This window comes from Panthera leo, chromosome A2, assembly GCF_018350215.1.
Source record: "Panthera leo isolate Ple1 chromosome A2, P.leo_Ple1_pat1.1, whole genome shotgun sequence".
NCBI lineage: Eukaryota > Metazoa > Chordata > Mammalia > Carnivora > Felidae > Panthera > Panthera leo.
Window position 1 is genome coordinate 120,259,140 of NC_056680.1, and position 11,536 is coordinate 120,270,675.

At 42.7% G+C, this 11,536-nt stretch overlaps 1 protein-coding gene across 1 annotated transcript in view; it reads left to right on the plus strand.

Annotated features, from left to right (window-relative positions):
* PLEKHA8 (pleckstrin homology domain containing A8) overlaps positions 1–10,745 on the plus strand; it is an 84,155-nt gene extending 73,410 nt beyond the window's left edge. The window contains exon 14 of the mRNA XM_042921256.1: positions 10,596–10,745. Within this exon, the coding sequence (XP_042777190.1) occupies positions 10,596–10,631 (36 nt within the window). The 3' untranslated portion in view covers positions 10,632–10,745. The remainder of the gene's footprint in view (positions 1–10,595) is intronic.
* Positions 10,746–11,536: the final 791 nt, after the last annotated feature.

Here is an 11,536-nt window from a genome sequence, read left to right on the forward strand (position 1 = left end):
CACAAGCATGCAGTATATGTTATTGGCACCATTAACACGGGGGCGGGGAGGGGACTGAGACTTGGCAGTGTGGCTCTGTCGGCCCAGGGAGCACGTGCGTGCCAGGCGGGACCGAGACGTGAGCCCACGCAGGCTGACACCCGGGCCCACATCTTCCCGCCGCACTTGGGACGGGAGAGCAGAGACTCTGGGACCCGCCAGACCTGGGCTCGCTTCCCAGCCCGCTGCACCCCAGCTGTGGGGCTCTTAAGCGTGCTCCTTACCTTCTCTGGGCTTCCCTTTCTCCGCCGGAAACCAAGAGGAGGCGGTTGCACCCCCCCCCCCCCCCCCCCCCCCCCCGTTCATAAGATCCTTGCAAGGAGTGAAGGAGGCCACGTGTGAAAATCGCTGGGCACGCTGCCTCGCTCACCCGGACAGGCACGCGCGCGGTGGCACCTTCAGGGCCCGCAAGGCTCCTGAACACGGAGTGGGTGCTCACCCTTTGTGCGGGCCCTTCTGGACCCTTCTCATCCTCCTGGCTGTGAGGGGGAAGCTCCGGACGGGCCTTGGCATGGACAGATCTGGATTCTGGTCCTGCCTTTGCGGTTTGCAGTCCGGGTCACCTTGAGCGAGTTCTTTAACCCCTAGCGTCTTTGTTGCCTCATCTGTCAGACTGAGGTGGTGGGTCAACGACATGTCTCCACAACTGGGCAAGAAACAAAAACGCTGCAAACAAATGAATAGCTGTGGGATGCAAGCGTTGCAATGGGTGCCTTGTGAACACAGGAGTGAGTCCCATCCACTTCCTGCTCTCCAGGAATTTGCGGTCTAGGAATGGAGATAAGGCGCGTTCTTGAAATAACTGTGCTATAAAACAGAATGTAACACAAGCTCCACAAGAAGTGTAAACAGGGGCACCTGGCTGGCTCTGTCGGTAGAGAGTGCAATTCTTGATCTAGGGATTGTGAAATCAAGCCCCAAGTTGGGCATAGAGCCTACGTTAAAAAAAAAAAAAAACAAAAACAAAACAAAAAACAAAAAAAACATTAAAAGAAAAAATGCTTTAGGAGCCCAGAGCAGGGAGCACATCGTTTTAGAGGATGAGAGCATAGGACGCAGGTTTCCTAGGGGCCCACAGAGAAGCTGGGGCGTAAAGAATGGTGTGGCAGTTGGCATTCTCTTGGTGGCAAGTGACTGGAGACCTGACAGACACTATCCACCGCCTCACCTCCCTGACGTTTGTAGAACGTCCGTTTGCAGAACACACATGGAACATTCACCACGTGAAGCCGTATGCTGGACCGTCAACAATTTAAAACCACTGATGTGAAGAGAGATCCTGGGAAGACAGGAGTGGCGGCAGTGTCATATTCAGTCTCTGAATTCCCACACAAGAACAGAACAACTAGACGGCAAAACCGAAAGTTCACGAACAGCTTTTACCACAAAACTAGGTGTATTCGTCCCCTAGGGCAATAGCGAGTTACCACAAACATGGCGGCTGAACACAGCACTGACTGTCTCCATTCTGGGTGTTAGCAGGGCCACGCTCGCTCTCAAAGGCTCTAGGGGAGAATCGTTCTTTACCTCTTGCTGGTGGTTGTTAGCAATCCCTGGTGTGCCTTGGCAGGCGCCAGTGTTAACGCCAGCAACTGCCCGTATCTTCACACGGCTGTCTTTTCCCTACGTCTCCAAATCTCTCTCCTTACAAGAATACCAATCATTGGACTTAGCGCCCATCCTAATCCCGTATGACCTCATCTTAACTTGCTTATATATCTGCAAAGACTCTATTTCCAAATAAGATGACATTCACAGATATGTGGAATTAGGATTTTAGAATTGAACTGGATCTCTTGGAGGGACACAATTCAACCTGTAACACTAGGTGGCATTATACCTAAGAAGATGGTAATGAATGCTTTCCTGCCACAATCAGGAAGAAGGTAAGCATGTGTGTGCTCAACATACGACTTCTATTCACTGTTGAAGTTGAGCTCCCAGCAACGCAGCAAGGCAAGAAAAGAAAATGTATACAGATTGAAAAGGAAGAAAGAAAACCTTTTATCTGCAAGTGCTATATGTAGAAAACCTGAAGGACTGTACAAAGGCTATTGGAATTAATAGCCCGATTTACGATGTTCGTAGGACACAAAATCAATATAGAAGCGTAAGTTGTGTTTCTACACGGTTTTTCCAGCAAAAAAACAGAAAATGCAATTTTAAACATAGTGCCACTTAAAATATTGTAAAATTTGGGGCGCCTGGGTGGCTTGGTCGGTTAAGCGTCCGACTTCAGCTCAGGTCATGATCTCACGGTCTGTGAGTTCGAGCCCCGCGTCGGGCTCTGTGCTGACAGCTCAGAGCCTGGAGCCTGTGTCTCCCTCTCTCTCTGTTCCTCACATGCTCTGTCTCTCTCTGTCTCAAAAATAAATAAACATTAAAAAAAAAATTTAAAATATTGTAAAATCTATAATATAATCAGGAATAGCAGTGGCTCAGTCGGTTAAGCGTCCAACTCTTGATTTCGGCTCGGGTCATGATCTCCTAGTTCGTGAGGTCAAGTGCCACATGGAGCTCTGCACTGACAGTGCGGAGCCTGCTGGGGATTCTCTCTCCTTCTCTGTCTGCCCCTTCCCCCTCCCAAAAAACAAATAAATAAACAGTTTTAGAAAATAATCAGGAATGAATTTCGTAAAGTACATACCAAACCTCTACACTGAAAACTATCAAACATACCTAAGCCCTAAGATAAATTTTTAAAGGTATACCATGTTCATAGGTTGGAACATCTGATAACGATAGAATGTCTCCGACGTGTCAGGTTTTTGGTTTCCTTTTTCACTCCACCAAGCAATTCTCCAACACCAGCTGGTCTCCTACAATTCAACTGAATTCAGTTCGGCTATTGTCTACCCACGGAAAGCGTCGGGTTCCACAGGTTAAGGACTCCTTAGTCCTTAACAGGATTGCCACCCCTCCTTGAGATGCCGGCCGCAAGTCCAGGTTGTTGCCTGGCCACCTGTAGCTCAGAGGTTCTGACAACCCCCTTTCAGGTTGATTACTTTGCTAGAGTGGTTCTCAACTCAGAGAAACATCTACCTCCATTGAACAGCTGATAAAAGGCTGTAACTCCGGCGCAGCTAGATGGAAGTGATGCATAGGGCAAGGTGTGCAGACAGGTGCCAGGAGCTTCCATGTCCTCTCCAAGTTCACCCTCTCCTTTCACTTCCATGTGTTCAGTGCAGAAGCTCTCCGAATCCCATCCTTTTGGGTTTTTTATGGAGGCTTTATTACATAGACCCGATTGATTAAATCACTGGCTGTTGATGATTGAACTCAATCTCTAGCCGGCTTGCCTCTCTGGAGGTCAAGGGCAGGGACGGAAAGTTCTAACCCTCTAATCACGTGATTGGTCCCCCTGGGAACCAGCCCCTGTCCTTAAGTGCTTTCCAAACGTCATCTTATTAACAGAGACTCAGGTGTGGTTGAAAGGGGTTTGTTGTGAATATCAAAATGCCTCGGGGCACCTGGGTGGCTCAAAGGTTAGGCATCCAACTCTTGATTTCGGTGCTGACACCACAGAGCCTGTTTGGCCCTCTCTCTCCTCTCCCTGCCCCTCCCCTGCTCTCTCTCTTTCTCAAAATAAATAAACCTCAAAAACATCTTTTTAATAAAATGCCTTCTTGATCACTCTTATAATTTAGGAAATTCCATGGGCTCTATTACCTCTGTACCAGAAACAGAAAACCAAATACAGGTGTATCATAAATTGTAGTGTCACAATGTGATACTAATTCATCTAAAGATTCAGTACAATCCCAGTAAAAATACCACCATGTAGATATGACACGAAAGGCACGAGCAACACAAGAGAAAATAGGTTGATTGGACTTCATCAAAATTGAAAACTTTTGTGCATCGAAGACATTGTTGAGAAAGTGAAAAGATAAACTATAGAATGGGAGAAAATATTTGTACATCGTAGGTCTGATTAGGTGTTGCAGGATTTTTTACCTCCGTACCCAGGGTTCATTGTCTCGCTGCTTTGAAAAGTCAAGAGGTGGACACAGAATACAATGAGCAGTAAGCAAAAGTTTATTAGATTATAAGATTAGAAGTAAGAGTAGTCTGAAAGCTCTCTTTGCAGAGAGGGCACATTCAAAGGTGAATACCCCCGATTATAGGGAAGGGTCTTTATTTCATAGGGTTTGGGTTGGCCCCTTCCCTTCCCTCTCGTTCCTTCTCAGGTCTTAACCTTTGTTGGCTTGATCGCTCTAGGTGCTGGGTTGTCCATTCCCGATCGGCTGGATTCCATTGTGTGAGGGTCATCCTGTCCCTTGTACAACATAAGCTTTATGGTTTACTTATTTTAGTAAGGTATTTTGATTATCAAATTCCTGAAGGGAACCTGAGGGGGAGTAGGTGGTGTCTGTGACCTTCTTAAGAGGAACCTTACGCCCGAGGAGGTTTGCTGTGATCAAATGCTCCCAGCATTGTTCCAAATTATGTGTGTTTCCCCACCCAGGGAACTCACGTCCTAACCTTTCCCTCTCTTTTATCCTATCTTTGCCATATCATAAATGGCAAATGACTCGCATTGAGAATATACAAACTTAAATACTTATAACTCAACAACAAAAAGACTAACGGCCCAATTAAAAACTGGGCAAAACAGAAGTAGACATTTCTCCGGAGAAGACATATAAATGGCCCAACTGAGCACATGACAAGAGGCCCAACTTCATTGGTCATTAGAGATATGCAAATCAAAGCAACAATGAGACATCACTTCAGACCCACTAAAATGGCTAAAATGAAAAACCAAAACAAACAAACAAAAAAACAGAAAATAACAAGTCGTGGTGAGAATAGGGAGAAATTGGAAGCTGTGCATTGCTGGTGGGAATGTAAACTGGTGTAGCTACTATGGAAACAGTTTGAGTTTCTCAAAAGCTGTCCATGGAATTACCATAAGACCCAGCGATTCTACCCGAAGGCACAGACCCAAAGAGTTCAAAGCAGGGGCTTGAAGAGGCATTTGTATGCCAATAGTTATTAAAGGTTATTCACAATAGCCAAAAGGTAGAAATAACCCAAGCGTCTATCAACAGATACGTCAGTAAACAAAATGTGTGTCTATAAAAAGAATGAATTATTCAGCCATAAAAAAGAATGATGTTCTGATACATCCTATAACGTGGGTGAATCTTGAAAACATACACCAAATAAAATAAACCAGATGCAAAAGACGTATGATGACACTCATAGGAAATATCTAGAATAAGCAAATTCATAGAGACAGAAAGTGGGTTAGAAACTACCATGAGCTGGGGAGTTACTGCCTACTGGTAACAGAGTTTCTGTTTGGGATGCTGAAAATGCTCCAGAACTAGGTATTGGTGATGTTCGTGCTACATTGTGAATGTACTTAGTGTCGATGAATTGTTTACTTAAAAATTATTAAAATTGCAAATTTACGTTACATATATTTTACCACAATCTTTAAAAATTAATAAGATAGGAGCACCTAGGTGGCTCAGACGGTTAAGCATCCAACTTTGGCTCGGGTGATGATCTCACGGTTAGTGAGTTCAAGCCTTGTGTCAGGCTCTGTGCTGACAGCTCAGAACCTGGAGCCTGTTTTGGATTCTGCCTCTCTCTCTCTCTCTCTCTCTGTCTCTGTCTCTCTCTCTGCCCCTCCCCCTGCTAGTGCTCTGTCTCTCTCTTTTTTTTTTTATTTTCTTTAATGTTTTTATTTATTTTTGAAAGAGAGAGAGAGACAGAGCAATCGGGGGAGGGAGACACAGGATCTGAAGCAGGCTCTAGGCTCTGAGCTGTCAGCACAGAGCCTGACGGGGGGTAGAACTCACAAACTATAAGATCATGGCCTGAATTGAAGTAGGACGCTTAACCGACTGAGCCACCCAGGCTCCTCCTACCTCTCTCTCTCGAAAAAAAAAATAAATAAAAATTTAAAAAATTAATAAGGTAATATGCCAAAAATCACTTGTGAGTTGTATCATTTGAATTGTATACTTGAAGTTTACACTTTTACACTTTAAATTTTTTTTTTTTAACGTTTACTTATTTTTGAGACAGAGAGAGACAGAGCATGAACAGGGGAGGGGCAGAGAGAGAGGGAGACACAGAATCTGAAACAGGCTCCAGGCTCTGAGCAGTCAGCACAGAGCCCAACGCGGGGCTCGAACTCACAGACCACGAGATCGTGACCTGAGCCGTAGTCGGACGTTTAACCGACTGAGCCACCCAGGCGCCCCTCACTTTTACACTTTAAATGGGTGAATTGTATGGTAAGTGAATTAGATCTCAATAAAACTGCTAGGAAAAAAAAAAAAAAACAACACACCAGTGTAGAAATTGACAAACGAATCCTAACATTTAGTGGAAATGTAAAGGACCTAGAATAACAGAACCATCTTGGAACTTAACAAGTTGGAGGACTTACATGAGCTAATTACAGGACTTTCTATAAAGGTGTAGTCATCAAGATAGTATGGTGTAAATATCCATGGAACAAGAGAGAACTCAGAAATAAACCCACACTTACACAGTCAATTCATTTTTGGCCAAAGTACCAAAGTAATTCAATGGTAAAATGAAGATCTTTTCAACAAAACGCTGAAAGGAACAAATATCTATCTATATAGGAAAAAAAAAACGAACGTCGACCCATATCACACCATACCAAAAAAAACAAAAAAAAAAACAAAAAAACAAAACTCAGAATAGATCATTTAACTAAATGTAAAAGTGAAAAGTAAAGGTTCTACAAGGAAACAGGACAGTATCTTTGTGAATTTGGGGCACACAAGATTTCTTAGGATGCAAAAGCACTAACTATAAATGCATGTAAATCATACTTAAATTTAAAAATTTAAGTTAAAAGCATGTTCTCAGGAGCAGCAAGGTTGAAACAGCAGAGCCAACATTAAAAGGTTGACTAACCAGATCAAAACAGCAAGTTCAAAACACATCAGTTAGGAAATACACAAAACACAACAGCGAAAGTTACAAAGGCTATGGCTGGATAACTCACCATTGAGAAAATACAAATTGGATTTTAAGAGAGTGCTAAGCATGGTTTCTTAATGTTTACTGGCTATTCACGGTTCTCCCTCTGGGTATTCCTGGTATTGTTAATGTTCATCATTTTTCTCTTGGGTTGTTGTCTTTCCTTTTTAATTCTAATTCTACTGGTTACGTGAATAGCAAATATCTTTTCTTGGATGGTGGCTTGTCTCTTCACTTTATATCTCATGCCTTTTGTTATCAGACAGGGTTTTAATTTTAATATAATCAAATGTATCTGTTTTTCCTTTATGATTTGGGCTTGTTGGGTTGTTTTAGAAGATAATTCCATATGCAAATATCACTAAAACATCATGTGATATTCTTCCCAATAATTGTGTAATTTTTCACCTTTTAGATCTTTAAGCCATCTAGATATTGTCTGTGTATAGAGTGTGGTTTGGATTAATTTTATCTTCTCTTTGTGGAGAGACACTTGACTCAGGACAACTGGAGCAATCCTTTTCCTGTAATTTAAATGCCATGGGGGTATCTGGGTGACTCAGTCTATATTACGTGTCAGACTCTTGATTTGGGCTCAAGTCACGATCTCATGGTTCGTGGGTTCAAGCCCCGTGTCGGACTCTGTGCTGGCAGCTCGGAGCCTGCTCGGGATTCTCTCTGTGTCCCTTCCTCCCCTGCCCCACCTCTCTCTCTCACAAAAATAAATAGATGGACTTTAAAAAATAATAATAAGTGCCACTACTATCATATGTAAATGAGTTTAATTCTAGACTCTTCTATTCCATTTGCCTAATTATCTCTGGGCTGATACCACACTATTTTTTAAATTTTTTATTTTTTAATTTACTTTGAGAGAGAGACAGGGAGTGCATACGTGTGGCAGAGGGGCAGAGAGAGAGGGAGGGAGAGAGAAAGAATCCCAAGCAGGCTCCAGGCAGTAAGCAGAGAGCCCCATGTAGAACTCGATCCCAAGATCCTGGGATCATGACCCGAGCAGAAATCAAGAGTCAGATGCTTAACCAACTGAGGCACCCAGGGGCCCCATGCTATTATTTAAAGAGGATCTTGATATCTGTTTGGAATCAGTTTCCTCCATTCTGCTCACATACCTCTTGTGTTTCCTCTTAAAATGAGTTTTGACTATTCTTCCCCTTTTAATCTTCTGTATGAATTTACAGATCATCTTGTCAGGTTCTGAAACATAACCTTGTTAAAATATATCGTAATTATACTAAATTCATTAGACTGATTTGGGGCTTACAAAATTGTTACTGTTGGGGCGCCTGGGTGGCTCAGTCGGTTGGGCGTCCGACTTCAGCTCAGGTCATGATCTCACAGTCCGTGAGTTTGAACCCCGCGTCGGGATCTCTGCTGACAGCTCAGAGCCTGGAGCCTGCTTCGGATTCTCTGTCTCTCTCTCTCTCTGACCCTCCCCCATTCATGCTCTATCTCTCTCTGTCTCAAAAATAAATAAACATTAAAAAAAATTGTTACTGTTATTATAAAATTGTATCTTCCCATCAATAAATATGGTTTATATTTTCATCTATTTAGCTATTCTACTATGTCCTTCAATAAAGTTTTGTATTTTTATTTATAAAAGCCTTGTACATCTCTTATTATATTTATTCCTAGGACCTTATATTTTATTGCTGCCATTGAAAAATACGTCTCTTAAAAATCACATTTTATAACTTGTGTTGCTGGTGAATAGTAATGTTGCTGATTTTACATATTTTTTTACATTCTGCAACCTCAATAAACCCTTATTTCTAGTAGTTTGTATCTTCTTTTTACTTTTTAGTTTTTTTCCTTTCCATTCTTTATAACTTTTATTTCTTTTTCTTGTCTTATCATGCTAGTGAAACACTCCAGTACTGTGTTGAAAGAAGGGGCAGTAGAACAAATCTCTGGTTCCTGATCACGAAGGGAGTACTTTTAACATTTCACAATTATACAAGATTTTTGCTGTATAATTTTGAAAATCGCTATAATTTTGGTAGCTACCATTTACCAGCGTAAGGAAGTTGTGCTTTTTTTGGAGTTTGCTGTGAGTATTAATAATGAAACAATGTTGCATATTATTAAAGTGTTTTCTACATTTATTGAGATAATCATATGGTTTTCTCCCTTAACAAGTGAATATGTAAGTCTCACTAATAGGCTTTCTAATTTGAACCCTCTGTGCATTCCTAGGATAAATCCAACTTGGTAACGATGTATTTTGTAAAAAATATTTATTTATTTATTTTTGAGAGACAGAGAGAGAGAGAGAGAGAGAGAGCAGGGGAGGGGCAGAGAGAGGGGGAGAGAGAATCCCAAGCAGGCTCTGCACTGTTAGCTCAGAGGCCGATGCAGGGCTCGAACCCATGGACTGTGAGATCATGACCTGAGCAGAAATCAAGAGTTGGATGCTTAACCGACTGAGCCACCCTGGTGCCCCCGTAATGATATATTTTTGATAGACATTTCTGGATTCAGTTGACTAATGTTTTATTTAGGATTTTTGCATCTCCGTTTCAAAGTAAGATTAGCCTTTAATAATTAGTTTCTCATCCTGCCCTTATCTAATTTTGCCATCAGAATTATTTTTACTTCATAGAATGAAGTGGGCAGTGTTCCCTCATTTTAATATTTTTTGGAACAGTTTGTTTAAGATAACGATACATGTTCTTTGAAGTTTGGGTCTGACTGGTAAAATCTTCTGAGCTTAATGGCTTGTTTTACTTTATTTTATTTTTGAGGGAGGAGGGTGGATTTTAAAACTCCTGATTTGGGGCGCCTGGGTGGCTCAGTCGGTTAAGCGTCCGACTTCGGCTCAGGTCACGATCTCGCGGTCTGCGGGTTCGAGCCCCGCGTCGGGCTCTGGGCTGACGGCTCAGAGCCTGGAGCCTGCTTCCGATTCTGCGTTTCCCTCTCTCTCTGCCCCTCTCCCGTTCATGCTGTGTCTCTCTCTGAAAAATAAATAAACGTTAAAAAAAAAAAATTAAAAAAATAAATAAATAAAACTCCTGCTTCAAGGTGTAAATGTAACCAAACTTATATTTCTTCTTGAATAGTTTTATTAAGTTATATACATATTTTTAAAACCGCATTTCGTGTATGTTGTGGATTAACTGGTTCCGAATGTCAAGTAGAGGTGTGCACAGGTGACCCTGAGAGCTGACTCTGGGTAGTGTAGACAAGAAGCTGGCCAGCACTGGCCCCACCGTCTCCTAGAGGAAGGGGTAGCACCCATATTCGGCTTCCCACAGGACCAGGAGCTCCCTTCCCTTGGGTCCCCACAGCACCTGCCGCCCTGGTCTCCAGGTGCTGGCAACTGGTTTCCTCAGCAACTGCTATAAACATCAGTCTGCCAAGCAGTCTGTTTGCCTCCCATCGACAAGCTCATCACCCAGGTCCTGACACGACTCCCTACAGCGATAGGAGGACAGTGAACCACGTATCTTGTCCACCATCTTCTTGTCAAGACCACCATCTTGTCAAGACCACCATCTTGTCTCTTCTGGCTGACCCTTCATTCTGACCCTATCTTGTCTCCTCTTCTGCCCCCCCAACAGAGCCTGTTCCTGATCTCGATCTGTGTCGCATTATGAAATTCATCCTGAGCCCCGAGACCTGATAGGGTGACCGGGAAGGAACCTACCTTGCACAGCACTGGTACGTAATTGTTCTTAGTATCATGGTTACATCTCCGCCATTTTGTAGTTTATATCCCGTGTGTCAGTTGTAGTTATTTATTTGTGCCCCCTCTCTCTCTTCCTCCCTTTTTCTCTGACTCGCTGCGTCAGGTGCACTAAAGGTTTGCCATGGTGGTTTCTTACTTTGATTTTGGAGTCATTTCAGATTTATGGAAAAGATGCAACGATAATCCAGAGTTCCTGTATTACCTTCACTCGTCCTCCCTAATGTTAGCATCGCACCAAACCATGAGCATTTGTGAAGAAACTAACATTAGTACAATTGCCTTAGTACAACACATTAACTACAGTACAAACATTATTCAGATTTTGACCAGTTTTTTTTCCCGCTAATGCCTCTTTTCTGCTCCTCGATCCGATCCAGAATACCACACTGCATTTGATGTCGTCTGATTTAATTTTTCAAAACGCAATTGCATTGGATAAAACTTACGCACCATAAAGTTTGCCCGTTTAAAGTGTACAAGTCAGTGGTTTTTACTATATTGACAAAGCTGGGCAGTCCCCACCGTAGTCTAACGTTAGAACATTTGCATCATCCCAAAAAGAAACGCTGTACCCAGTAAGCAGTCACTCCCCATTCCACCCTCCTTCAACCCTGGGCAGCCAGTAATCTGTTTTCTGTCTCCCTGCATTTTCCTATTTTGGACCTTTCATATAAATGGGATCATACACTTTGTGGTCTTTTATGACTGGCTTCTTTCACTGAGCATGTTTTTGAGGTCCATCCATATTGTTGTGTATATCGGTATTTCGTTCTGCTTTATTGCTGACAAGTACTCTGGTGTATGGATATAGAT